The sequence below is a fragment of the Sciurus carolinensis genome, chromosome 17 (genome assembly GCF_902686445.1).
Source record: "Sciurus carolinensis chromosome 17, mSciCar1.2, whole genome shotgun sequence".
NCBI lineage: Eukaryota > Metazoa > Chordata > Mammalia > Rodentia > Sciuridae > Sciurus > Sciurus carolinensis.
The window spans coordinates 13,645,905-13,673,823 of record NC_062229.1 but is presented as its reverse complement, the minus strand read 5'-3'; the positions used below and the strand labels follow the sequence as shown (position 1 = coordinate 13,673,823).

The following is a 27,919-nucleotide window of genomic DNA, read 5'->3' as shown; positions in this document are numbered from 1 at the left end:
GGAGGGAGAAAGGAAAGAAGGGGAAAAGGAAAAAAGTGGGGCAGGAGATGGCCTGGAGGCAATGACAACAGCTGGCACCAGGGGGCAGCAGCAAGCCAGCAGGAAGCAGGACAAATCCAAAACTGCTGGGCTAGACTGGGGCCTTAGGTGAATTGTACTGGGACAAACACCTGGGGGATGTGTCCAGGACATGTGACAGAGGACGTGGGTGGGAAGTGGCTGCCTTCTGAACTCCAGGGATCAGAGCCCAAGGAACATTTTCCAACCAGACGCCTTCAGGAGAAACTTGAGCAGCTTGAATGGAAGAATTGGGAGGAGACCAAGCGGGCAGACAGTGGGTTTCCTGCCCCTCCTTCTTCCCTTTGGGAAATAACCCCAACTCTGAGAATCTGAGAGCTCTGGAAGCTGGGGTTCCCCCTACCATCCTCTCATTCTCCCACAAATACGCCAGGCCCAGACCTGTACAATAGGCACTTTATTAGTGGTTGGAATGCAGTTAACAGATGCATAGAGCTGGGCAGACAGGATGGGGATGGCAGGTGGCAGGCACAGGAGACAGGAGACCACAGGCTGGGAATTCTCCCTCTCCAGGATCCTGATGGATAGTGCTGATAGTGCAGATGGGTAAAGGCATGAATTGTGGGTGGGGGACTGCTCGGGATGTGGTGGGCAAAGGGGGAACCAGACAACCAGGTCCCCCGAGTTCAACAGTTTGGCAAAAGGATCCCCAAGGTAGGTGAGTGGGCACAGGGCCCAGTTAGCCCAGGGCACCTGCCCCACCCATCCCTGTCCCCTGAAGACCATCCCTAGGGTAGATTCAGTTTCTTTTCTCTCTTACAAAGAGAGCAGTGTCAATAACTGGCAGAGGCGGGGTGGTGGGGGGTGTACATTGGGCCCGATTCTCCAGTCAGGCAACTGGCCAGCAGGTTTCCATTAAGCAGTCATTAGCGTCTCCTTCCACGTGCTCTGGTGGTCACACAAGCCCACTTCCTGCTGCCACTCCCAACCATCTGGCCCCATCTCCTCCCATCAAAGGCTCCCTCAATGAGCCCCCCCAATACCACCTCTGTAGTGGGGACTCCACCTGCATGCACATTCTCCCAGCCCAGCCAAAACCAGTAGGGGCAGGGACAAATGAAGGCACTCCCTGGCAGCTCCATCCCAGCTGTGGAGACAGATGGAATAAAAGCTAATAGACCCTTTAATGCATGTCCAGGTTAAAAAATAATAATAAAGAAATGCATCCGGCGGCCCTTGAGCCAACTGTTCAGCCACAGAGACGGGTTTCAGTCCCAGCTGGAGCAGGCAGGGGGAACTTGGAACTCAAGTTCATTGTAGTCACTGCTCCCTCATATACAGTCACAGTCCTTCCCATAGTTTGTCCCACTGTGGTCTAAGAGTAGGACAGGAAGCTTGAAGGAGCCTGCAGATCTGGCCACCTCCCACCCCAGATACCAAGAAGCTGCGCCGGATTTGTCCCCGTCCGGATTTGTCCCCATCCGAGTCAGTGAGAGCTAAAGTGACTCATTTCATCTCAGTCTTGCAGGGCTGCTGTGAAAACTCTGAGCACCCCTTGGCATAGGGAAGATATGCCCCAAATCCTCCAGGTCCCCAGAAACTGGCAGTAACTGGATCATGAAGAGGGGGCAGAGAGGCAGTGATAGGACTTCAGGCAAGTCGGACGGGCTGGGGGTACTGACCCAAGCTGCCGACCAAGCACCCAGCGGAGGGCTCTGGAGAGGCAGGGAAGGCCTGGACCTTTAGGACTCTGCCAGCTTCTTGTTGGTCTTGTTCAAGAGCTTCTTGAGAGTGGAAGACATGAAGTAAGGCCTTTCAGCTGACCCATCATTTCTCTCCAGATCCTCCACTGCAGAGAGAGGCCCCAGAGCAGGTGGCATGAGAGGGCGTCCACGGGCAGGGGCCATGGGGACAGGGTGAGGGGATGAGGGCCACAGAGAAGCCTCAGAGGGTTAGAAAGCAAGACACACTAGGACCAGAGGGGCACGCTGTAGTGGGCTTGGGAAGGGACCACATGATCCCACACTCCCAGGCAAGGGAGCCCCCCCACATGCACCTCCCCCCAGGCTACAGGGAGGACACCTGGCTCCCAGGCCAGTCTCCCTCACTCTCTACTCCTCGACTTCCTCCTGCTTGCCCTCCTCCGCACTCCCCTTTAACAGGATGTCTCTCAGCTCGGGCGACATGAAGTAGGGTCGCTCCTGAGAGCCGTCATTCCTCTCAAGGTCCTCACCTGGGCCCCCCAGGAACCGGCAGGGGGAAAATGGGGTAGTCAGGAAAGGAGGGGAAAAGGGAGGCAGGGGAAGAACAGGGAAGCCAGCAGGCATGGAGGAGAGGAAGAGAAAATAAAAAACAAAAACAGACAGACGGGAGAGACCAGAGTTAGTGGCAGCCACAGATCCGCCCCCCAACAAAGCCAGCAACTCCAAAGCTGAGGACCCAGGGCAGAGTGCTCCAGCTGTTGCCGGGCTGGGGGACCATGGGATGGAGCAGCTCTGTGCAGTGAGGAAGCCAGGAAGGCATGCAAGGGCCCTGGGACAAGGGACAACCTGAGGAAGCGGAGAGCACTGAACAGCTGAGCATGGCTCCACTGGAGGGAGATGTCATGACCCGTGGGGAGAAGGGAGTCAGGGCCCCATGAGGGCTGGGGTGAGGGGTCACTCACAGAAGCAGAGGAACAGCGTATCCACACACATGCCGTAGACGCTGAAGAAACCATGGGCAATCAAGTAGGACCCAACGATCACCGTCTGGGTGAGGGGAGATGGCCTATTTCTGCCCAAGTTCCTGCCCAGAGCAACCCCCACCCACCATGTCCTTTCCAGACTGGGCTCATGTCAATCCCCTGCTGATAAGCCCTCACTGGAATAACTTCTCACCCTGCTGACAGGATCCCATCATCCCATATGTCACATCTTCTTTTCTTCAACCTCAGGACCTTTGTACTTTCTGCTATCCTGACTTAAGTGTAGTTCATGCCTCATCATCTTTCTGCTTTCAATAGCAGAAAGCAAATAGCAAGTTCTCAAGTACCACCTACTCCAGAAGTTGCCTCCAACATCTAGACCCTGTTTTGTGTTCTCCTGGCACTGTGCCCCCCACCTCAGGCCTGCATTCAGCTGCAATTTTACATGTTTTTAGGACATTGTGGGTTTAATACTCACCTACCTACTAGACTGTGTTGGTGCATTTATTGCTATATCCCTAGCAATTTGGAGACTCCTGGTTCCTTGAGAGCTGCCTGATAAACATTTGTTGACTGAAGTTGACTTTAGAGAGATTAAATAATTTGCCCAGTTACTCATTTTGGTTCTAAGATTAAAAAAAAAAAAAAAAAAAAATCTAGGTCTCTGGGCTCCAAGGCCTGCACTGCTCTCAAGATGGAGACTCAACCCATATCCAAGGTCTGTCACCTCCTTATCCCTATCTCTACCTCTTTACTCTCTCCACATCAACCACATTGGTCTCCTCACAGTTCCTAGTACAGGGTCCTACCTCAGGGCCTCTGTACTTGCTGTTTCCTCTGCCTGGATATCACCTACATCTTCAGATTTCAGATTCAGTATTACTTGAATGATGAAGTCACCTAGACCCCTTGACGTACCCAGATCCTTCACTACAGACCCTAATAATTCCCCATACTGTGTAGATGTCCCAATGACACATTCCAGGTTGCAATCACACATCAGTATCATTCTATTTTTTTTTTTAGGTTCTGGGAACCAAACCCAGGTCTTTCTTGATCATGCCAGGAAGGTACTCTACCACTGAGTTACATCCCCAGCCCTTTTTATGTTTTATTTTGAAACAGGGTCTAAACTGTGTAAAGCCTTTCTAATTTGCTGAGGCCACTCCTACTGCCTCAGCCTCCCGAGTCACTGGGATTACAGGTATGTGTCACCTCACCTGGAATACCAGTACTATTATTTACTTATTTGTTTGTTTGTTTGTTTTTTGGACTGTGGATTAAACCCAGAGGTGCTTTACCACTAGGACACATCCCTAGTCCTTTTTATTTTTTTTTATTTTTAGTCAGTGTCTCACTAAATTGCTTAGGGCTTCACTTAGTTGCTAAGGCTGGCTGAGAACTTGCAATCCTCCTGCCTCAGCCTCCAGAGTTGATGGGATTACAGGTGTGTGCCACCACACCTGGTCCAATATCATTCTTGATTAATGTCTGTTCACTTCTAAATCATAAAACCTCTAAAGGACCTCTCCACCCCAGTGCCTGGCATGCAGTAGGTATGTCTGTGGACTGAATAAATACTTAATCCCTCACCATCTGATTTTCATCCAAAGGAGGCCAAACAAGTCCCAACAAGTCCCAACACCTCCTTATCCCCAGACCTCTATCTGTCCCCAAAAGTCTACATACCAGTATTGGAACCCAGTAATAATTGAGAGGTGGTGCTGTATCCTGCACGATCCTGATACGATGGGTGAAGAAGAAGAAAGCAAGGATCCCTGGAGGTAAGGGAAAGAAACCAAGGCTGAGAGTTCTGGCTATAGGAAAAGAACCCTCCAAGATGATACTTATCACAGAAGAGATAAGGCACGAAAGCAGTCCACAAGTCACTTCCAACAGGCTACCATACACTGACAGCCTGGGGGATGGCACTCACCTACACTGCCCACGATCAGAAGTTTGCCCAACAGGAAGAGGAAGTCCGTGACTTTGTCTAGGACGGCCACTCTGCAGGAAACAGGGAGGGCCAGGTGTGAATGTTGGCTCCAGGACTAGGGGGAGAGGGAAGCAGCGAGAGGAAGGTATCTTCCCTGACCTGATGATGTTTCTCATGAGCAGGAAGAAGGCGTTCCTAGCTGAGGTGCAGAAGTTGGTGCCATAGATGGCAATCTGGAAGGGAAGAGGAAGGATCAGGCCCACTGGGTGGGGAACTCACCCGGCAGGAGCTGGTGAGTTCATTCACGGGAGGTCAGGTCCACTCACCATGATGTAGGCATTCCTGTTGAGGAATTTGATGAACTTCTCCAGGCACCAAAAGCAACACTTAAGACAGGTCATGAGAAACTTGGCAAACTTGTTCTCTGCAGCTGGAAGAGAAATAAAGGGATGCAGAAGTAAGTAGGAAACTCCCCTCAAAGACAAGCAGAAGACTTCATCCGAGCCCTCGGCTCCGCCCCTAATAAGTGAGTCAATTGTAAAGCATTTTAGCCCCGCCCACAAGACAACCCAATCAAAACACACACTGCTATGCAGGCCCCGCCCCCAAGCCCAAGCAGAAGCCCATCCTCCTGCCTCCCAATCTCAAAATAAACCAGTCCCGGCCCCAGGACCCTTCTCAGAGAAAAAGTAACCGCCTTAGTCCCGCCCTCCTAGCAGGACCCAATGGTGGGTCAGGCCTCTTGGACCCCGCCCCTCAGGGTTACACTGGGCTCTCTCCCCTACTCCTCCACCGCAGGAACCAATCACATTAGCCTCTCAGCTCCATCCAAACAGGCAGAAACCAACTAGGGTCCGACCACTTTTTTTCACCCACCACACAAGCAAGAACCAATCCCCAGTTTGTCACACAGCCCCGCCCTCAGCAAGAGACAACAACAGCTGTGGCGGGGCCACACCTTTCAGGCGCTGATCCAAATACTCAAGCATCACTCGAATAATCTGCACGATGGCGAGAATGAGGGCGCCAAAGGCCAAGGATCCTGTGTGGTACCTGTGGGCAGAGGAGACGGTTAGCGGCTGGGCCAGAACACCTCCACGCCACCCACCCCATCCCCAGCCCTGGACTACCTGAGTGCCCGGCCAAAGGCGGAGAAGAGCGGAAAGGCTGGCAGGTCGTCTGGCTTGCGCAGGGCCCAGTAGTAGGAGGCAAAGGCCCCAGCCAGTGTGACCTGGCCCAGCGCCAGCACGAAGTTGGCCAGCCAAAAGAACATGAAGGCATTGAAGATTTGCAGGCCCAGCAGTGCACGGTGGTAGCCCGACTCACCACCATAGAAGGCGAACTGGCATCGGGCGTTGGGGCACAGGCGGGATTCATTGGAGGAAGGGAAGGTCTGGGGCAGGGACACAAGTCTAAGTCAAAATACAGGGGCCAAGAGTTCAGCTGGGCTCCGGGCATCATTGAGCCACCAATCAGGTTAGACCATGGGATAAGACACAAGTCATGAGGATCAGGGTGCCATCAAGGAATTGGGGGTTCAAGATAGGAACACATGGAACACAAGGAATTCTAGAAACAAGAACAGTCATCACAGAGGTGGAGAAAAGGGTGTAGGCACTGGACATGAAATGAAGGGGGAACAAGATGTGTACTTCAGCACCCAGGATGCTGGGTGCATCACTTCCCAGTGTGTCCTGGAAAGTTGCCAGATCCAGGCATGGGGGTCTCTTCAACTCCATGTCACTGATACCCCTTACATGGCATACAGTTGGTGCCAAATGTCTGCCACATGATCTCCAAGTAGGAATGAGAGGTTTCAAAATGTCTGGGGGCTGCTGGGGCAGTACCTGCCCTCCCTGCCCCAGGGACACTCACCTCAGGGTTGCAGGTTTTCCCAGCTAGTGAGCAGGAGGCATCATCGAAAATCTTATAGACAGCTTCATTAGAAGTGGACAGGAAGCTGAAGGGCTCATTAAGGAACTTGAAATCTTGGATAGGGAACCCCAGGGGCTTGTGAGAAAGGATCCACACCCCCACTACCACCTCTACCACCACCATAACCACCACCACCATGTTCCAGCCCTGTCCATAGGCTGTCAGAAATGGAGTCCGGAGGTGGATACACAGCAGTGCTGGCCCAGTATGCGATGCAAAGACACAGCAGGAAGAAAGTGACCAGAGGGTACAGCAGGGAGCACATGACGTATCCCACAGCCCTGGGGAGGAGCAGAGACACAGGCATCAGGACCTGAACAGCCTTAGGGAAAAACCCAGCCAGGTCCCCTAGTGCCCTGGCCCCCACCTGCTGGCTTCTTTGATGAGTGCAATGGCGATGAGAATTCTCTTCCGGAGAAAGATGAGCAGCAAGATGATGACCACTTCAAGAATGCTCAGAATGATCACTGTAAGGGGCAGAGAGGATGAGCTGTTCGGGCTCCCCACCACCTCCAAGGCTCCATCAGAGGCAGGATCAGGGGGCTTCAACTCACTGAAGGCCATCCAAGTCTGCCGTAAGTGCAAGTACACCCGGAGGTCTGTCTGGAAGCCAAGGTCCACCAGGGAGACATCAGAGCCAGCCTCCCCACGCAGTCGGGAATACTCCATGTAGCAGTGAAATATTCCTGCACAGAATCACAACCTCAGCCCACCAACTCCATTGTGTATATCTATCACATTTCCTTTTTCTTTTCTTTTTTCTGGTACCAGGCATTGAACCCAGGGGTGCTTAATCACTGAGCCACATCCCCAGATCCCCCTTTTTTAATTTTTAATTTTGCACCAGGGTCTCACTAAGTTGCTTAGGGCCTAAGTTGCTGAGGCTGGCCTTGAACTTGTGATCTTGCTGCCTCGCCTGTTCCCCTTAGCTCCTTGTAAGATAAAACTGTAGGACAAGGGTGTATGTATCTTGGTGGTAGAGTGCGTTCCTGGCATATGTGAGGCCCTCAGCTCTACCCCAGCACCACAAAAATAAATAATAAATAAAATTATCAACTACAGTTATTAAAACACAAATCAAGCAATCTAAAGTGCCAGCACCCAGCCAGAAACCACTATTAACATGAACGGTTGGATACTGTGTCCTCAGACTGGGCAGCCAAGCACTTATCCTAAAGCAAGATGAAGTGAAGCATCGGCCTATGAAGCACTGCTTTGTGAGCGGTGCCTCCAGAGTCTATCATCCTAATCTAGACAGGCCCTTCCCCTGGCTTTATCCTCACATTGTCTCCTTCTCATAGGCCTCCCAACTGGTAAATATTAATTATCCCCATAAAAGAAAGGAAGCAATTGAGGCACGGTGAGGTTTAGTCACGTGCCCAAGGACACAGAGCTAGGAAGTGACAGAACCAGGATTTGATCCCCAGGCATTCTGGTGCCAGCACAGGCACCCCTTTCCCCTGTGCTAAAAAAAAAAAAAAAAAAAAAAAACTGCTCGAGAATGTCTTTTGGTGTTCATAAAATACTGACCTAGGTCCTGGTTTGGAAGGCTACAAATAGCCAGAGATTCTTGTTTTTTTGTTTGTTCTGGGCAGTACTTGGGAAGGAACCCACGGCTTTGTCCATGCTAGGCAGGTGCTCTCTGCCACTGAGCTACAGCCGATGACACCAGCCCCCCCCCACCGCCCTTAGTATTGTTTTTGTTTGTGGCACTGGGGATTGAACACAAGGGGATTGCATAGATCAGGCAAGTACTCTACCGAAGAGCTGTATCCCCAGCACCAGAGAGCTGGACTTAACCTGTCCCCTATTAATGGCACTGAGGCTGTTTTCAAGTGGCTGCTCTTACAAATAGGTCAAAGGGCATGGGCATTTTATCAACCTTAGGCAAGGATGGATACAGGGAGGGAGAGACACACCGTAGCCCAGCACCAGAATCACCATGACGATCATCACCCAGACCATAATGCCAGCCAAGAAGCGCAACAGGATGATGAAAAGGAGGCTCATCACCATGGCAATGACCAGGCCTCTGGGGGATAAAATAGGGACATTAGAAGATCCTATCCCACGAGAGCCTCATATGGGGCAGCCAGGGGAGAGCCACCTTCCCTCTTACATGACAATCCAGTACCAAGAGACGGTATAATCTTCAAATATCCGCATGGCCAGCTGCCGTGCCTCCAGAACCCCATTGGCCTTTCTGGGGGAAGGTGGAAGAGGCTCAGGTCAGACACCCCTCCCACCCCAGGGCATGCCCTCTCCCAGCCAGTGCAGCGTGACACCGGTGTGGGGGGCCTTGATCCTCACTTGGCACCCTCCACAAGCTCCGTGATGTTCTTCCGAGAGCCGAGCCCATCTTCATAGGTCGTCTCATTGCCCACCATGAGGACCCCTTTGTGGGCATGGATGGCTGGGAAGCATCGCCGGGCCACTGCAGGCAACAGGGTACATGAGCTGTCAGGCTGAGCCCTGCAGACCCTCCCCCTACCCCCCTGGCCTTATGGAACTCCGGACTCACAGGGTTTGCTGGGGGTGAGGACAGCAGGGCAGTCACCATCCCGCAGCACTTCGGCCACACCCTGCCGAGAGAGGGAAGAGGGCAATCCCCCAGGTTGGCACCACTAGGTACATGCCTCTGAGCTCCCAGGGCAGTCTCCTGCTCACCTTGTTGTTCTGGAAGCCCGGAACACAGAACTGCTTGTAGTACTCAAAGTCCCGACTGTTTCGAGCATTCAGGAAGGTGAGGTAGCGGTCGGGGCATTTCTCCACACAGATCTGGGGGACAGAAAGACAAGAGAAGATGCAGTCAAGACAGACACCAGATCCCCACTCAGGACAACGGTTCCACTCCATATTTATGGGAGACAGAAAGTGAACAGGAGAGCAAAGAGGAAAGGTGGGAACAAGTTACCTGTGGGGTGGGACACTGGAATTCCAGCAGGACGAGGGGGCTGGCACACTTCACAATGTTGAAGTAGAATAAGAAGGGCTTGTTCCTAGGGTCGGGAAAGGAAGAATGGAAATAGTCAATACTTCTCAACCACCCCACATAAAAATTTACAAAAACAACCAATAAAAACTGGAAGCCAGGCCCCTGTCATCCCAGCTACTTGGGAGGCTGAGACAGGAAGATGGCAAGTTCAAGTCCAGCCTGGGCACTTGGCTAAGATTCTGTCAAAATAAAAAATAAAAAGGGCTGGGGTTGTGGCTCAGTGGTCAAGTGCACCCAAGTTCAATCCCTGGCACAAAAACAAAACAAAACAAACAAAAAAACAAACAAACAAAAACAGACCCCTGGAGGTGGAACTGTTGTGGTCCTCCTTTTAGGGATGAAGGAGGCTCAGGGCCAAGGGTATGGCTCCGTGTTAGATGGTGCAAACTTGAAGCCCTGGGCTGGGTCACCAGCACTTGCACGTGCAAAAAAAAGGAATAAGTACAGACTTGTCTTTCTTATTGTTCCCTAAACAACACAGTACAGCAGGCGCCTATGTGGCATGTACATCGTACTGTGCACCCACCACAAGTCACCTTAAATGACTAGAGATGCTAAAGTGCCCTGAGGTGTGATCAAGGATGGGCCTTGATCCTATGCAAATACCATTCCCCTTAATATGAGGAACCAGAGCACTCAAACATTTTAATCTGCAGGGGGCCTGGGAGAAACCACCCTTGGGTTCTGAGGGTTGACTGTATTTGTGGAGGGATTAATGGATGGAGCCGATGGGGAAAGCCTAGAACCATCTCCCCTGTGCTCATGAAGCCCTCTGCCCACCAAGGGAAGCCCACTCACGCATTTTTTGTGCCCTTCTGTCCGCAGAACTCCCCACGGCTGTCAGTGGGATAGATCACCTTTCGAGGGTCCCCATGGGTCCAAGCTGTGGAGGGATTCAGCAGAGCTGAGGTACTGCCACCCTTGAGTACCAGCCCTACCCCTGCCCCAAAGGCTGCACTGTCCCCTCCCACCCTGTAACCTCCTTCTCCTACCGGCTCTTCCACTCACCTATGATGCCCACGGCCACGTAGCCCACAATGGCCAGAAGAAGGACCACACAGCAAATGACGTCTGTGCAACCCCTGGGAACAGAAGGAGAGCATCAGGGCAAGGGTCCATCTGGCCCCTAGGTATCCATGCAATAATGCACATTTTCCTGAGTAGCTTAAATGCTGTGCCAAAGAGCATGTGCAATTTATGTTTTGATATCTAAATGCTACACTGTCCTTGAGACAGGTTATGACAGCAATGTCTCTTGTGCTTCAAAGTGTCCATTTTCCCTCATCATTTTCTTTTTCTTCTTTTGGTACTGGGAATTGAACACAGGGACGCTTTACCCAGCGTCCTTTTTACATCCCCAGTCCTTTTTATCTTTTATTTTGTATTTTGAGACAAGGTCTCACAAAATTGCTTAGGGCCTCACTAAGTTGCTGAGGCTGGCCTTAAATTTGCCACCTTGCCTCAGCCTCCTGAGTGGCTAGGATGACAGGCATCCACCACTCCACCCGGCTATTTTACCACATCTTTGCCAGCAATTCCTAGTAACATTTTGTCCATGTATGCAAGGTTTATTGGGAAATGTTTTCCCTAGAATTAAAATCTGGGGGGCTGTGAGTGTAGCTCAGTGGTAGGGTGCTTGCTTAGCATGCTCCTGGCCTTGGGCTCCATCCTTAGCACTGCCAAAAAACCAACCAACCAACCAACCAAAAACAAAAAATTTAAAAAAGAGGAAGAGTTAAAGTCTTGGGAACAAAGAGATTTACATTAAGAAAATTTTATATTCCAGTTGGGCACAGTGGTGCACACCTGTAATCCCAGAGACTCAGGAGGCTGAGGCAGGAGGATCACAAGTTCGAGGCCAGTCTAGGCAACTTAGAGAGACCCTGTCACAAAATAAAAAAGAAAAACGGTTGGGGGTGTAACTCAGTGTTAGAGCACCCCTGGGCTCAACCCTTAGTACTTGGGAGAAAAAGAAGGCAGAAACTTTATATTTTTAATTACCTCCCCAAAAGATTGCACCAGCCAGTTATAGAGGTATGCATCTGTAGTTCCCACTCCCCAGGAGGATCACTTGAGCCTAGGATTTTAGGCCAGCCTGGGGAATACGGCAAGACCCTATCTCAAAAATAAACGAAGGGGCTGGGGTTGTGGCTCAGTGGTAGAGTGCTTGCCTGGCATGTGTGAGGCCCTGGGTTTGATTCTCAGTACTGTATATAAATAAATTAATTAAATAAAGGTCCACTAACAACTAAAAAAAATTTTTTTGAATAAAAAATTAATGAAGACTAGCCGGGCTTGATGGTACAAACCTGTAATCCCAGTTACTCTGGAGATTGAGGAAGGAGGAGCTCAAATTCAAGGTCAGTTTGAGCAATTGAGTGAGAACCTGCCTCAAAATAAAAGAATAGGGCTAGGGATGTAGCTCAGTGGTAGAGAATACTTGCTTAGCCATTTGCTAGGCCCCAGGCTGGATCCCAAGAATTGCAAAAAATAAATTAATAAATAAAGACTGCAACAATTTCAGAGCAGAATATATATCAATCTTTTATTTGTGCTAATCTCTTATGGGGAAATATGATCTGGTATTGTTTCAAATTACATTCCTTTATTTTATTTTTTCCTGAAGTTGAGCATCTTTTCTTAAGTTCATTGTCTACAGTACTTATTCTGTCAATGATCTGATCCTGTCTTTTGCTTAGTTTTAATATCCATTTGCGAAGTTGGAGGTGTAGCTCAGTGGAAAAGTTGATCCCCAGTACAAAAGAAAAAAAGATGGAGAGAAGAAGAAATCTCATCAGATGCGGTGGTGCCTGCCTAGAATCCCAGTGACTTGGGAGGCTGAGGCAGGAGGATGGCAAACTGGAGGCCACCCTCAGCAATTTAGGCCCTAAGCAATTTAGTGAGTGAGATCCTGTCTCAGAGCAAAAAAATAAAGAGATGGTGATGTACCGAGCTCAGTGATAGGTAAAGTGCCTCTGGGTTCAATTTCCAGTACCAAAAAAATAAAATAAAATACAGGACTGGGAATGTAGCTCAGTGGTAGGAGCGTCCCTGGGCTCAATTTCCAGTACCACAAAAAAAAAAAAAAAAAAAAAAAAAAAAAAAAATTAAAAATCTGTATGAACTTCTTTTTATATTACAGAAAATCAGTCCTTCTATCAGGCTGCAAACATTTATCACCAGTGTATTGGAGAACAGACTGGAGGGGTGCAGAAAGGAGGGTTGGGGTCGCTTAAGAAGGAACAGCATCCCCTGCTGCCAGGAATCCAGAGCCCTTACCTGTTGTAAATGGGTCCTTTGAAGGTAGGATCGTACTTCTGGGGAGTTCCTGAAAGTCAATAGGATTAAGCTTGGGGGTCAGAAGATCTGAACTAAAAAAAGGCTGGGGAACCCATTGCCCCAGATGACCCTAGGTGTGCTGTGCGTGGGCAGGAGTAAAATTTAGAACTCTAGTGCAAATTTTTGGCTGCACTGTACCTCCGGGCCACCACACCCAAGTCCCCAGTCAGTGCATACCACAGCAAGGGGCGGGAGAGCCCCTAATTGTTAACAGCAAGATTTATCAGCTGGCGCCAACCAGAGGTGGGAAGCCAGGAAGGGCTACCGCCAGGGAACCTGACGGAAAGGGTAAGGTTCAAGGTGACATGGGGCAGGGGGCTTCTGCAGCGGAAGGGGCTACAGAAACAGAAGCATGTTCTTAGGGGAAGGGGGTTTGTTGGAACGTACAAGAGGCAGCTCTGGACAGAACTGGGGTGAGGGAGGCTGGCAGGAGATGGGGGCTCAGGCAGAGATCTGCAATTCCGCTTCTCCCTCCCTCTAGGGGTCTTTCCTCTCCTCCCCGAGGTCCCCCCGCTGCGCCCTCCAAGGAGCCAGCCCGGGGGTGCGGGAAGGGGGTCAGCCTACCGTGCTTCCCGTAGTAATCCTGCCGATCGCCCCCCATCCCTGCGGGCGCCGGGCCCCGACGGCGCCCGCCTGCTCCCGCGCCCTCTCAGTCCCGGGGTCTGGACGCGCAGACGTCCCGAGAGAGACACCGAGCGAGCGAGCGACTGGCGGCGGCTCCTCCCAGCCAAGTGCCAGGCTGGGCGGCCCAAACCGGTCAGACCGGCCCGAGCCAAGGGACGGAGGGGAGGGACGGAAGAGGGGGCCGATCCGGGCAGCAGCTGCTCCCGCCACTCACCAACCGCCGGATTTAGCCCTCCCCGCCCCCCACACCGACCCAGCCCCCACCCGGGAACCCGGTGGCTTCACCCGGGGGCCTCAGCCTACCCTCCTGCCACCCACCAAGCGACACAGCAGGGAACAGTTTCCAACCCCCAAGGTGCGCCTCCACTATTCCATTCTGCAAGTGTAGAAACTGAGGCAGAGGAGGTTTGGGAGATGGCTGGGCCCAAACAACCAACTATAAATAAAGTATTGGGGTTGAAACCTCAGACTGGTGGATTTTATTTATTTTGGTCTGTTTTTAGTTCTGTTTGTTTGTTTTTGTTTGGTTTTTGTTTCTTCTTTTTTGAGACAGTCTCTCTCCTGGGCTCTAGCAGGCCTCCTCCCTCAGCCTCCCCAATAGCTTAGACTACAGAATCAGCACACAGCAAGGTTTCCCAATCTCTTTGAGGCCAGTTGTATACAGTACAGCCCATCACAGGTATTATACAGTCGTATAGGGGTGTATTCAGCAAGGTGGGGTATACAATCAGTGTGGTGAGATATGTATATTTGGTGTTCCATAATTGTACTAGGTGCTACTTCAGTCAAACCCCGCCCCCTGGGGGAGGGGGGTCACTGACTTATTTTGTCCCTGGAGAAAATGCCATCTTTCCCCGTGGCCTCCTGCTAAGGAGGCCCTGCCTGACTCCTGGGCCACAGGCTTCAGCAAACAGGCGAGGTCCAAGGCGCCAAGCCATGCCCTTGGGTGACCAGGACTCCCAAAGAAACCCTGTGGTTCCTGCAATGCCTGCCAACCCTAAGGCGGTCTAGTCCCACCCCACCCAGTCTGAGCAGTGGACAGAGATCAGGCCGGTCCCAGGTCAAAAGCCTCATCTGTTCCTGGCTACCTGGTCCCTGGGATACTCAGACTCAAGACCCCACCTACAAGGTCCTCATTGACAGCTCCAGAATGTCTGCTTCCTACACAGGCCTCACCTCCTGCTGCACATTTGTGAGGCACCTCCCTCCCCTCACTCCACGTGGAGATCTCACTGTCACCTCATGCTCAGCAAGGTTACCCAGGCATGGTAATGGAAGCTCCATCCTTCCAGATGCTCAGGCCAGAAACGTGGGAGACCCCTCTGCTTCCCACCTGCCCCGCCTTCAGACTCATCCAGAACCAAGCTTTCCTCATCTCCCTCTTCACCCCCACCCCTGTCACACAGCCGGCCATCTCCTGCCTGGACCAGTGCAGGCACCTCCACCAGGTTTCCTGGCTCCTACCCTTACCCTGTGCAGCCTCCACAGTCTGTCCTCTCCACAGCAGGCATAGGTGCCTGTGAACGCCCAAATCAGAGTGCACCTCCTCTGCTCGGAACCCTGTGTGACTTCCACCTTGCTCTGAGGAAAGGCAGAACTCCTCCTCATGGCCTCTCCCTTGACCTCGTCTACTCCCACTCTATCCTTTGCTTGCTCTGCAGTCTCACCAGCCTCCTGGCTATACCACAGAATCACCAAGCATAGCCCCACCTCAGGGCCTTGGCACTGGCGGTTCTGTTCCCTCTGCACAGAAACTCTTCTTCCAGATGTCTATGTGTACCACCTCCTTTGGGCATGTGCTGAAATATCTCCTTGGAGAGGTTTTCTCTGTCAACCTTATCTAAACAGTATAGCTCAGTGGAAGAGCACATTCCTAGTGGGCACAGGTTCTGGGTTCCATCCCCACTACCATGAAAAATAAATAAGCAAATAAACAAATAGATAAGGCAGGGCCCCTTTCTTCTCTATCCCATCACATTCATTTTATTTTAACGTTTTATACAGCCAGGGTCTCGATACATTGCCAAGGTTGGCCTAAAATCTGGGCTCGAGATCCTCCTGCCCTAGCATCCCAAGTAGCTAGGACCAGGTAGGTGGGCTTGCCTCTAAGGCCAGCTCAGCTACCTTTTAAATGTGTCACTTATCACCATCTCTTTCTTATTGGTGGTTAAGTGTGGCCCCCTTGCCTCTTTTGTTCATAACTCTGCCCCCAGTGACCAGCATTAGCACATGACATAAAGCAGGACCTCAGTAAGGGTACCATGAATGAATAACCACAATATGTAATCCACATAGGCAGAACTAAGATTGAAAATTGCGGCTTAGAGTTATCAGTGAGCAGGGTTGGTTTGGGGTGTTTCTTTCTTTTTTTTTTTTTTTTTTTTTTTGCACTGGGGATTCGAACCAGGTACACTTTACCACTGAGCTATGTCCTGAGCCCTTTTTATTTTGAATCAGGGTCTCACTACATTGTCCAGGCTGGCCTTGAACTTGTGATCCTCTTGCTTCAGCCTCCGGAGACACGGAGATTAGAGGAGTGTACCACTATACCAGGCTAAAGGTACACATATTTTAAAAACAAATTTGTGAGGGACTGGGGCTATGGCTCAGTGGGAGAGTGCTTGCCTAGCATTTGCAAGGTCCCAGTTTCCATCCCTAGGGCTAAAAAAAAAAAAAAAAAAAGTTAGTTTGTGGATTTTTTACTTAAAACAATTTAATATATGACAAAGGTGGAATTCTCAGTCTTTCAGAGAGAGGACAAATCCTTTGGTCAGTAGCATTGATGCACATTTGGAGGAAAATAAACTTAACCCCACCCCCAAACGCATAGCAAAATAAATTCCACATGCATTAATCATGCAAATACATAAAAACAGAAGTATTACAAGTATGAGAAAGAAAACACAGGAGAAACATCTACCGTGAGATAGGAGGTGAGACCAGCAAGGCATGTGGGAGGAGAGATAAGAGATTACCAGAAGTTTCTGGTGCCAGCTGGAATATCTACAGGCTGCCAAACAGGTTGCAGTCACATAAAAGCAGACAATTTTGAGCCAGGGACTTGCCTGTAGTCCAGCCACTCAGGCAGCTGAGTACAGGTTTGAAGCCAGCCTGCACTACTCAGTAAGACCCTACCTCAAAATAAAACAAAAAGCAGTAAAACACTTGCCTAGCGTGCATAAGATCCTAGGTTCAATCCCTAGCACCACAAGGGGGAGAAAAAAAAAGTCAGTGTTGACCCCAGAGGTCCCAACACCTTTCAGACCCTCTTTGCCATAATGGACACTCTATCAACACATTTAACAGCAGAGGAAATGAAGGCTTAGGGAGCAGTGACAGTTTACCCATCACCAAAGAGGTCCATCTCTGATCTAGGTTTGACTGGTAAAGAAGGAGCCACTAAGGGTGTTTGAGCATGACCAGGCCAGACTAGGGAAGGGAGATGCACGGGGACAGCTCTTTCAGTCAGGGAGAGATTGCAGAGCCTGAGGATTTGGTGCCATGGGTGTGGCAGCAGAGTCTTGCTGGGTGAACATGAATCACCCCTCTGTGAGATGGAGCTAAAAGTGCAGAGGGCACCAGGGATAGGGTTGGCACCAGTCCTGGTCCTGTGGGCTCTCAGGAAACATAAGAGGGACACTGACCTTGCCATCTGATGGGTTCCATTAGCTCCTGTGAACCTTACTGGGTGGAGCCGAAGGGAATGGAGTGAGCAACAAATACTAATGGTTTTTAATTGAGCCCAATCCAAAACTTGCTGGGTGGGGAATTTGCTGAACAAATCTCTGCAGAAGACGCTGGAAGACACCATCAGAACAGCACTCATGTCCCCTTTCCTGAGGTTTGCCATGTGCCAGGCACTCTTCTAAAATGTCACCCAGGTGCCAGGCACAGTGGCATATGCCTGTAATCCCAGTGGAGGTTGAGGCAGGAGGACCCTGAGTTTGAAGTCTCCAAATAAAAAATAAAAAGGGCTGGGGATGCAGCTTAGTGATAGAGCATCTCTGGGTTCAATCCCCAGTACCAAAAATACATAAAGTCACAGAGTTGACCTCATTTCATCTGTATAGCAACCTTGTGAGATTGAGCCCACCATTAAGTTCATTAGACAGATGCAGTAAATGAAGCTGAGAGGGAAATAACATGCCCATGATCTCAAAGACTGTGAGCAACAGAAACAGGCTGTCCAATTCCTGAACTAGTATCTGTATGAGTTTCCATTGGTCACTGTAACAAAACCAACAATTTGATGACTTAAAACAACACAAAATTTATTTTACTTTTAATTTTTAATTTTTTTTTTTTTTTTTTTTTGTACCAGGGATTGAACTCAGGGGTACTTAACTAAGCCATATCCCCAGCCCTTTTTTGTATTTTATTTAGAGACAGGGTCTTCCTGAGTTGCTTAGCACCTCGATAAATTGCTGAGACTGGCATTGAGCTCCCTCAATCCTCCTGCCTCAGCCCCCAGAGTGGCTGGGATTATAGGGGTGCAACACTACACCAGCTTTTTAAAAATTTTTTGCAGTGCTGGGGCTCAAACCCAGGACCTCCCAGGTGCTCAGCACCCTCTTGCCACAAGATGCACCCCCAGCCAATTATCCTACAGTTCAGGAAGCCAGAAGTCCAATACGCATCTCCCTAGGCTGTGATCAAGCATCCATGTCTTCTGAGGATTCTAGATTCTCTGAAATAATCTGAGAAACTCTAGAGTCTTCTGAGATTCTAGGGAAGAATTGATTCCAGGTTCTAGAGGCTTTATTTTCTATCATCTTTATTTTATTTTATTTTATTTTTTGCATGTGTTGTACGGGGGATGGAATCTGGGGTCGCACACATGCTGGGCAACTGATCTGCCACTGAGTTACATCCCCAGCCCTTTTCTAAAAATTTTTATTTTGAAACAGGGTCTTGCTCTACTGCCCAAGTTGGCCTTGAATTTTCTGTCCTCTAGCCTTCGGCTCTTGAGTAGTTGGGATTAGCTGGGATTATAGGCGTGCCCCAGTGCGGCAGGCTTTTGACCATCTTTAAAGTTAATAATCGCCTCAAGCCCATGTCAGCTTCCATTGTCATATGTCCTTCTCTGATTCCCCACCTCCCTCTTTCATTTATAAGGACTCTTACCCAGGTGCCCAAGGGTTCACCTGGATTATCCAGAATAATCTACCATTTTAAGATTCTTAGTTTAAATTCACCTTCAAAGTCCCATTTTTGCCATGTAAACTAACAACATATACCCAGGTTCAGGAACTTGCCATGGGGATATATTTGGGGGCTAGTATTCTGCCTGTCATTGCTGCTGCTGCTATTGCTTCTTCTATTTTTCTTTTTTCCATCCTTTATGCTAGGGGTTGAGTCTAGAGCCTGTGCATGCTAGGCAAGCACTCCACCCCTGAGCTACATCCCAGCCACAGTCCTTTTTTGGGGGGGAGGGGAGGTACTGGGAATTGAACTCATGGCACTTGACCACTGAGCCACATCCCCAGCCCTATTTCATATTTTATTTAGAGACAGCGTCTCACTGAGTTGCTTAGCACCTTGCTTTTGCTGCGGCTGACTGAACTCACGATCCTCCTGTCTCAGCCTCCCAAAACGCTGGGATTACAGGCGTGCGCCACTGTCCCCAGCCTTATTTATTTTTGTTTGTTTATTTTTGGTACCAGGAATTGAACCCAAGGGTGCTTAACTACTGAGCCACATCCCTAGTCCTTTTATTTTGAGACAGAATCTCACTAAATTGCTTAGGCCCTCACTAAATTGCTGAGACTGGCCTCAAACTTGCCATCTTCCTGTTTTATCCTCCTGAACTGCTGGGTTTACAGGTAAATCCCACCTATTTTTAAATGGTTGAAAAAATCAAAAGAATGAAGAGCCCAAAACAACTACAACAAAAATTTTGTTTTAATTAATTACATTTAATTAAAAGGAATATTTGGTGATGAGAAAATGATGTGAAATATACATGTTAGTGTCCATGTTTTCCACGAGAAGTTTTATTCACACACACCAGGCTCATACATTTCATATTCTCTGCGGCTGCTACACTACAATGGCAGCGTTAAGTGCAGGTGGTACATCTTGTCATTTATTTCCCACAATATGGAGTGGGGCGTGGAGGCACTGAGAAGGAATGTAATTGCTCCAAAGGGTCCACAGCTTGCAAGTGGGGTGAGGGGTGTCGGACCCAACAGGGCTCCCATCCTTCTTGGGTGATGTTGGACACACCTTTCCATCTCCCAGCCGCCATTTTCCTGACTGGAAAATGAAGCTAATACTGACATTTCCCTTGAAGATGTTGTAAGGACTTAATGCTCCAAAAGCACCTAGCCCAGGTCTGGGGTTCACAGCTTCAAGAAGCGCTAAGTGCTGGGGGTGTGGCTCAGGGGTAGAGCACTTGGCCAGCATTTGGTTCACTCTCCAGCACCATAAGAAGGAAAAATATAGGGGCTGGGTAGATAGCTCAGTTGGTAGAGTGCTTGCCCTGTAAGCACAAGGCCCTGAGTTCGATCCCCAGCACCACAAAAAAAAAAAAAAAAAAGAAGGAAAAATATAAATAAATAAACTAACCATAAATTGTTCTCACTTGATAGGGGGAACTGAGACACTCACGCCACACAGTTGCTGAAGGACAGAGAAACAGAGCAGAGCCCCTCTGGAGGCGATCGGGCCTTTTCTTTGGCAGATCCTGAGTGCTGTGGTTCAAATGTAGTTTGTCCTCTCTGAAACTCATGGGAGTTTAGTTCCTCTTGGGAGGTATTAAGAGGGTAGAAACTGAATTGGACCATGATGTTTAGAGGTGGGCCCTTTGGGAGGTGGTTAGGACTAGAGATCACCTGGGTTGAGCCCTCCTGACTGAGTACTGGTGGTTATATAAGAAGTGCCAGGCACGGTGGCACCCACTGTCATCCCAGCAACCTGGGAGGCTAAAGCAGAAGAATTGCAAGTTCAAGGCCAGCCTCAGCAACTTAGCCAAGACCCTATGTCAAAATAAAAAAAATAAAAAATAAAAAGGGTTAGGACGTGGCTCAGGGGTAGAGCACCTTGGGTTCAATTCCCAGTACAGGAAAAAAAAAAAAAAAAAAAAAAAAACCACACGCAAAGTGAGAGCGGATCTGTGGGCGTGGCTCAGTGGGTCACGTGAGACTGCGTGAGAGAGGCCCTGGGTTCCATCCCCAGCACAGGAAGGGAAAGAGATTCTGAATACATGCACTGCCTATTTCTCACCTTGTGATTCCCTCCATGTGTCACTTGGGGACTTGGCCAGCAAGACAGGCAGATATGGCCCCTCAATCTTAAAAGTTTGAGCTAAGGAAACTTTTCTTTATAACTTTCCCAGTCTATGGTACGAAGTTATTTGCAACAGAAAATGGACCAAGACCCTGAGAGAGGCAAAAGTGGGGGGAGAGGAAATGGAAGTTGGGCTGCTGGATCAGGCCAACTGACACAGGCTGCCCTGTCACAATGCTTGTGCCAGGACATCAGATGCCACCCAGCCCCCACAGCTTCCGGACTCCAGCCAAGTCCCCAAGGGCTGCAGTGGCCCGAGGCCTCGCCCACACAGCCAGGCCGGCAGCCCCCGCCCTCCCAGAAGTTTGTCCCTAAGTAATGAGCATCCCAGCTGCTCAGACAGGTCCCTTTGACAAAGGGTTTGAGGAAAACATCTGAATAGAAAAGCATAGAAATGCTAATAGAGGGGCTGGGTCTGCAGCTCAGTGGTAGAGCACTTGCCTAGCATGTGTGGGGCACTGGGTTTGATCTTCAGCACCTAATAAAAAGAAATAAAATAAAAGACCATCGACAACTAAAAAAACAAAACAATAAAGAAATGCTAATAGAAAAAGATAGAGTGTTCACCATATGCGACAGGCAATGAACAAGAGGTTTTCTTCCAAGAATGTTTAATCCTCACAATGATGCTCTGAGGGCAGATGACCCAGTGAAGAAACTGAGGCACAGAAATGCTTAAGCAGGATGTGGTGGCACATGCCTGTAACCCCAGGGACTCAGGAGGCTGAGGCAGGAGGATCCCAAATTCAAGGCCAGCCTCAGCAATTTAGCAAGGCCCTAACTTAGCGAGATCCTGTCTCAAAATAAAAAAAAAATTAAAGAGGCTAGGGATGTAGCTAAGTGATAAAGTACCCCTGGGTTCAATCCTAGTACCAAAAAATAATAATAATAAAATAAAAAATAGCTTCAGAACTTGTTCAGGGTCACATGGGCATGGGGACTGGGATTTGAATGCTGCTTCTTACTCTATGCTCTTGAACTGCATGTTATGTGAATAATCCCCAGCAAGTGGCATTTACCACGCTCTCCTAGCGCATGGCCAAGGGCTGCACCCATATCAGTTCACTGAGCCCTTACAGCAGCCTCAGGGGCCCGCACTGTTGTATACTCTCTCTCTCTGCCCCCTTCCCCCACCCTTTTTTTTTTTTTTTTGTACCAGAGATTGAACCCAAGAGCACTTAACCACTGAGTCACATCCCCAGCACTTTTTATATTTTATTTTGAGACAGGGTCTTGGTAAATTGCTGAGTCTGACTTTGAACCTGCCATCCTCCTGCCTCAGCCTGCTACTGGGATTACAGGCATGCACCACCATGCCCAGCAGTGTATTCCATTTTATGAATGGAGAAACTGAGGCTCAGGACTACGGAAGGTAGCAGATGGTGCCAGTGAGTTAGGATGGAGCTGAAATTCAAACAGGACTGGTACCAGGTACTGGAACCTAACAGGGTCAGAATTGTACAGGGAATTGAATTCAGGACCTTGAGCATGCTCAGCAAGCACTCCACCACTGAGCTATACCTCCATCCCTTTTATAAATTTGATTTTGAGACAGTTTTGTTAATTTGCCTAGGCTGGCTATGAACCTGCAATTCTCCTGCCTCAGACTCTCCAGCCGCTGGGATTACAGGTGTGCGCCACAGTACCCAGCTAGATGTGTTCTTTTATTTACACCTTAGAATCAGCTGACTCACACCTGTGACTATTGCTATGGCCTCTCTCTTGACCTCCTGACTTCTGCCACTGGACCCCATAGAGACCCGAGGGAGCCTGTGAACACCTGAGTCAGGCAACATCCTTCTTTGCCCAAGATTCTCACGGTCTCACCTCTTTCCGAACAGAAGTCTAAAAAGGCTTTGAACTCTCTGGCCTTTCCCCTCCGTCTTTACCTCCTCCAGTCACATGGGCCTCCTCATTGCCTAATCACACCAGACATGCTCCTCCTACCACAGGGGCTTTGCATGTGCATTTGGTCTGAAAAGCTCCTCACAGCTCCCTCTCCCTCCTTTGGTCATTTGTCAGGCTGACCCTCTCTGATCCCTGTACTTTAAATCTCAAACCCACCTCCAGAACCTAGAGATCACTCCCACCCCTCTTCGGCAATTAAATTTTCTCCAGAACCCTTATTTGATATTCTAAGTATTTCCCAATCATTCACCTTAGTTCTTATGTGTCTCCCTTTCCATAATGTCAGTTCCATGAGGGCAGCATTTTTGTTCTGTCCACTCCTGTCTTCAGTGTCTAGAACAGAACTTGGCATACAGCATTGGTTCAATGAATGTTGGCTAAAGGGAGCTATAGGCAAATTGATTTATACGAAACAACCTATACACTTATCAAGATCAAAAGTTCAGGATGTGGGGATGTGGTTAAGTGTTCCTTTCCTTCAATACCCAGAACAAAAAAAAAAAAAAAAAAGAAAAAAAGAAAAAGAAAAAGAAAAAAAAATCACAATTCAGTTCAGAATTGGGTGCAGTGGTGCACGCCTGTCATCCCAGTGACTCAGGCAGCTGAGGCAGGAGGATTGTAAATTCAAGGTCAGTCTCAGCAACTTAGAGGCCCTAAGCAATTTAGTGAGACCCTGTATCAAAATGAAAGATAAAAAGGGCTGGGGATGTGACTCACCAGCAAAGTGCCTTTGGGTTCAATCCCCAGTACCAGAAAGAAAAAAAAAAAAAAAAAAAAAGAAAAGAAAAGAAAGAGAGAAAGAAAAAAGAATAAGAAAGAAAGAAAAATTCAGTTTCGACTTAAAAAAAAAAATCACTGTCCCTCTCACTTATATTCTTAGAATCCTCACTTGTTCTCCCTGGGGCAAGTTCCTCTCACCAATTTCCCTTTTCTCTCTTCCCAGACACTGCTGAGAGTGAGGAACAGATTTATAACTAAACAGGGCCTTGCACATGCTCAGCTGGCACTGTGCCACCGAACCACACCCCAGCCCCTAACCTGATCTTGTCGCACACTGTTCCCCTATTTGCCTTTTCACAGAACAACATAATGGGACAGTGTTTCCCACTAGCAAGCCTGGAACTGTTTCATCTTTTTAAAAGACTACATAGTATTCCGCTGTGGAACCCCACCATTTTTCTCATTAAACCAGCCCAGGGAGCTTTAAAAAGATACAGATGTCGCACACAAGCACTGAAACAAATAGACTAAGCTCTAGGAGACTGTTATGTCTGGGGTGAGGACAGCTGGCCAGGGGCTTGTAGAAGTTTCTTTCACATGGAAAACTAAAAATCTTCCATGTGTTTCAGGGCTTATTTATTTTTAGTTTTTAGTCTTCCTTAGCCCAAAAGAGAGAAGATACTAATTTTGATGTACAAGAGTTTAAAATCATACATTTGTTACAATTGCTTTTAGTACTGGGGATGGAACCCAGGGGTGCTCTACCACCAAGCTAAATTCCCAGTTTTTTTTTTTTTTTTTTTTTTTTTTTTTTTTTTTGTACTGGGGATGGAACCCAGGGGTACTTAGCCACTGAGCCACATCCCCAGACCTTTTTATTTTCATTTTTACTTATTTATTATTATTATTATTTTTTTTAAATTTTTTTATTTTTTGCGGTGCTGGGGATCAAACCCAGGGCCTTGTGCTTGCAAGGCAAGCACTCTACCAACTGAGCTATCTCCCCAGCCCACCTTTTTATTTTTTATTATTTTGAGACAGGGTCTTGCTAAGTTGCTTAGGACCTTGCTAAATTACTGAGGCTGGCTTTGAACTTATGAACTTCTTGCCTTAGCCTCCCAAGTTGCTGGGATTAGAGGTGTGTACCACCGCTCCCAGCTCCCAGTCCTTTTTATTTTTGATTTTGAGACAGCATCTCACCATGTTGCCTAGTCTGGCCTTGAACTAGGGATCCTCCTGCCTCAGCCTCCTAAGCAGCTGGGATTACATGTATACCCATTGCACATGTATGCACCATTGCATCTGGCATATGTTTTGTACTTGGAAGCATGTAAATGTGTTATCTTGCTGCTCCAAAAGTTGCAATTAATAATTAAATATCTCCCTCCCCCACAGTTCCCCCTGCCCCCAGTACTGGGGATGAAATCCAAGGTCTCTGGCATGCTAGACAAGTACTCTACCACTGAGCTACACCCTAGCCCAGGAATCTGCTTCATATATATATTAGCTGTTGATGAGCCTTTATTTATGTGTATGCAGTGCTGAGAATCAACCGAGTGCCTCACACATGCTAGTCAAGCCCTCTACCACTGAGCCACAACCCCAGACCTTCAGGAATTTGCTTTTTAACTAAGCACGGCTAATGTTTTCTGTTTTTCTCCTCCCTGGCCAAAGTTTACTATTTGGGGCTTCAGAATTCTTTCCTGTGCTGCTCATGCCACGGATGGGCTAAGAATGGCAGTGCCCGTTGACAACATCCGCCAGGGTCTAGGCCGTTTCCCTTGGAGCTGCCGCCTTCCTCTGGAGATATGGTCTCTACTGAGGAAGGAGTTTTGGGTCCTGCCCAGTTCATCCCAAGTCCACGTCTCTACAGAGAGGGTTGTTTCTCTATTAGCTTGTGAGAAACATGTCCTGTGTGTCACCAACCCCAAAGGACTCCTGAGCACATTAAGCTTGCCGGGCACCATGCAAATTATTTCCCGCCAGTGAGTGACTGTGCCCAGCCGTACAGACAAGGATGCAGAGTTTCAGAGAGGTCATGACTCACCTAGAGCCACACAGCATGTTAAATGTCAGAACCGTGATTTGGGCCAGATCTATCTGATGTCACCCCTACATTCAAGGTAACCTATGGGAAGCCATGGGGGTAATAGGGAAGGATATAAGAACCACTCAGTCTTGTACCTCATTTCCAAGGAAAAGCTCTCCATTATCTGACAGAGACTTCTTGGGAAAGCCCAACAGCCCTGCATTTTTGGTTCTGATGAACCCAGCAAGCACTGAAGCCAGGGGGGCCCTCTGAAGACAGTAGGGCCTGACCGCAGGATTCAGATGCAGTTTCCATCCCAGGCTCTGCTGGGTCTCATACAGGGAACTAATTAAGCAACTATGTGGTTTGTTTGCTGTTCCTTCTGCCTAGAGCACACTCCCCTGAAATCTTCCCATGGTCAGTCCACATCCAGTCCTTAGCTGCTTAAAATAGAGCCCAATGATTCTTCCACACACTGTCCTCTTCTTTGCTTCACAACCTTAAACAACCTATAATTACATATTTATTCTCTTGTCCACTCCCTGCGGTCTAGGATTTTTCTACTTTGTCCACTGCTACCTTCCCAGTGTCTAGGCCTCTGCCTGTTAAGGTGCTTAGTAAATACTTGTTGTTTGGGGTTGAGGGTGTAGCTCAGTGGTAGAGTACTTGCCCACCATGGGCAAGGTCCTGGTTTTAATCCCCAGCACCCCGGAAAAAAACACCACCACCACCACCAAAAAAAAATCTTCATGATGGAGTATAGTCCCAGAGTCCAGTCCCAGGGCTGTCAGGTCTGTTGGACAGAGGTGGCCTGTCTTGTCTCCTGGGCAAGTCTGACTAGGTCTGAGAGGGTTTACTCAGTTCCATCCATGGCTCAGTCTTAGCCTTTGACCAAATTCAAAACTGGGTGAATCACATCATTGTCCACTCTGCCCTCACACCCCCATTCCAGCCAGCCCTCATGGAAACTAAAGATCCCTCAGGTACTGACCACAGGCAGGCAGGCCTGTACCCCAGATTCCCATATCAGAGATAGCCAGCCACACCCAAGGGATGCACAGCGCCAGTAGTCACAAAGTCTGGGGCTTGATCCAAACCCAAGAGCCTGGGGACCCTTCTGGAGGTCTAGGCAGGCAGCTTCAAACAGTCAGGGAGGTGACTGGGAGATGGCCAGGTCATGGTACCTCCCTCTTGGCTGGGCTGGGCAGGGAGGGTCCCAGCCTCTCCCACCTATCTCTCCCTGCAGCCTCCACAGGCCACAGTCCCTGGGGAAAGGAAGGCACAGCGCTAGTCTACTTGTTTTTCTTGATTATTTTCGAGCAGTTTCCGGCCCCCTTCCCAAGGCCCTTGGTTCTCAGCAGTTTCCAGGAAGTTCCTATCACACAACCAGGCGAGCACAGGGCCCCTTTACCCCAGAGCAATGCCACTTGAGTCTTGGACTGAATTGGGTCCTGGGAACCCAAAATGGAGAAGAGAAAGGAGAAACTGAGGTCCTCGACACGAGCCCGTGGGAACCCAAGGGGATGGTCTCACCGTAGGGCGCGCTCGAGTGAGAAGGGGCCCACATCCTGGCCCCATCCCAGTGCCAAAAGGCTAAGGCCGCCCTCAGAGGTTCACCAAGGGGGTCTCAGTCTCCCGGACCTGCTAAAACGGGAGGCGGGCCTCCTAGTTATTCGTACAGGGCAAGGAAAGTTTCTCAATTGTTTCCGGCTTCCTTCCTGCCCCCTCACCGGAGGCGCCCTTGTTTCCGCCCTTCCCAGGCTCCTGGCCAGACCCGGTGGGCTCCCATCCCAGTATGAGGTCTCTCCAATCTTGCCTCAGTTTCCCCATCTAGCCAAAAGCCCGGGATGGTTACTTCTTGGGGAAGGGGGGTGTGGGTCGGAGGAAGAAGTAAACAAAGGGGTCTGGAAGAGGAGGGGGATTTGGAGAGGTCAGGGCCCTGTTCCTTTTCCCAGCCGCGATCACCACTCCTCCCCTCCCCCGCCTGCCATCTGAGCCGCCCAGATAACGGGACCTCCGCGGGCAGAGCATGCGCTGTGAGCCCCGGCCCATCAGCCTGAAGGGGAACTGGGGCTCTCGGGAGGGAACGCGGGGTAACCAGACCAGAGCAGGGAGCGTGGGCTGCGCGCAGCGCAGGATGCAGAGGCCTGGAGGCGGAGGGACCTCCGGTTGCAGCGCGGCTGTTTGAGGTCTAGATGTCCCCCTCCCTCAAGATCCGCAGCCTCCCGACTCCGCGGAGGCGACCCAGGCCGGAGGCGAGTCCTACCGTAGGCTCCGTCCTTCCGATCGTCCTCCATGGCCGCAGCAGGCAGGAAGGGGTGTCCCAGCCAGCGAGACCCCAGCCCCGGCGGGCGCGAGGCTCCGCGGGCTGCAGCGCCCCGCCCCGGGTCGGGGCCCCGCCCCGCCCGCCTGGCCAGCCCCCGCGTGTCCTCGCCAATGGGA

General features: G+C 49.6%; 1 protein-coding gene across 3 annotated transcripts; it reads right to left on the bottom strand.

The window, feature by feature from the left end:
- Positions 1–460: 460 nt before the first annotated feature.
- Positions 461–27,871, bottom strand: Slc44a2 (solute carrier family 44 member 2). 3 transcript variants are annotated; one of them, XM_047531713.1, is made up of 23 exons: positions 27,744–27,871; positions 12,850–12,898; positions 10,579–10,652; positions 10,369–10,453; positions 9,490–9,574; positions 9,243–9,353; positions 9,097–9,157; positions 8,886–9,009; positions 8,695–8,778; positions 8,495–8,607; positions 7,130–7,261; positions 6,943–7,042; positions 6,764–6,856; positions 6,516–6,600; positions 5,771–6,033; positions 5,599–5,693; positions 4,967–5,070; positions 4,800–4,873; positions 4,641–4,711; positions 4,394–4,482; positions 2,684–2,768; positions 2,127–2,251; positions 461–1,867 (listed from the first exon to the last, which is right to left on the bottom strand). In XM_047531713.1, exons 1-22 carry the CDS (start codon positions 27,772–27,774, stop codon positions 2,130–2,132), a joined length of 2,130 nt encoding a protein of 709 aa, XP_047387669.1. In that variant the 5' UTR covers positions 27,775–27,871; the 3' UTR covers positions 461–1,867; positions 2,127–2,129. The 3 variants fall into 3 exon arrangements, with proteins under 3 accessions (XP_047387669.1, XP_047387668.1, XP_047387670.1); XM_047531712.1 differs by lacking the exon at positions 27,744–27,871 and adding an exon at positions 13,474–13,642; XM_047531714.1 differs by lacking the exons at positions 2,127–2,251; positions 27,744–27,871 and adding an exon at positions 13,474–13,640.
- Between the last annotated feature and the right edge of the window lie 48 nt (positions 27,872–27,919).

Excerpts from the sequence above, each read along its gene's own strand:
- Slc44a2 (XM_047531712.1), bottom strand. The coding sequence starts at position 13,510 with ATGGGGGGCGATCGGCAGGATTACTACGGGAAGCACG. Across the intron at positions 8,608-8,694 it reads TCTTGGTACTGGATTGTCAT|AGGCCTGGTCATTGCCATGG; the intron begins GTAAGAGGGAAG and ends TTTATCCCCCAG. Across the intron at positions 4,483-4,640 it reads TCTGATCGTGGGCAGTGTAG|GGATCCTTGCTTTCTTCTTC; the intron begins GTGAGTGCCATC and ends CCTTACCTCCAG.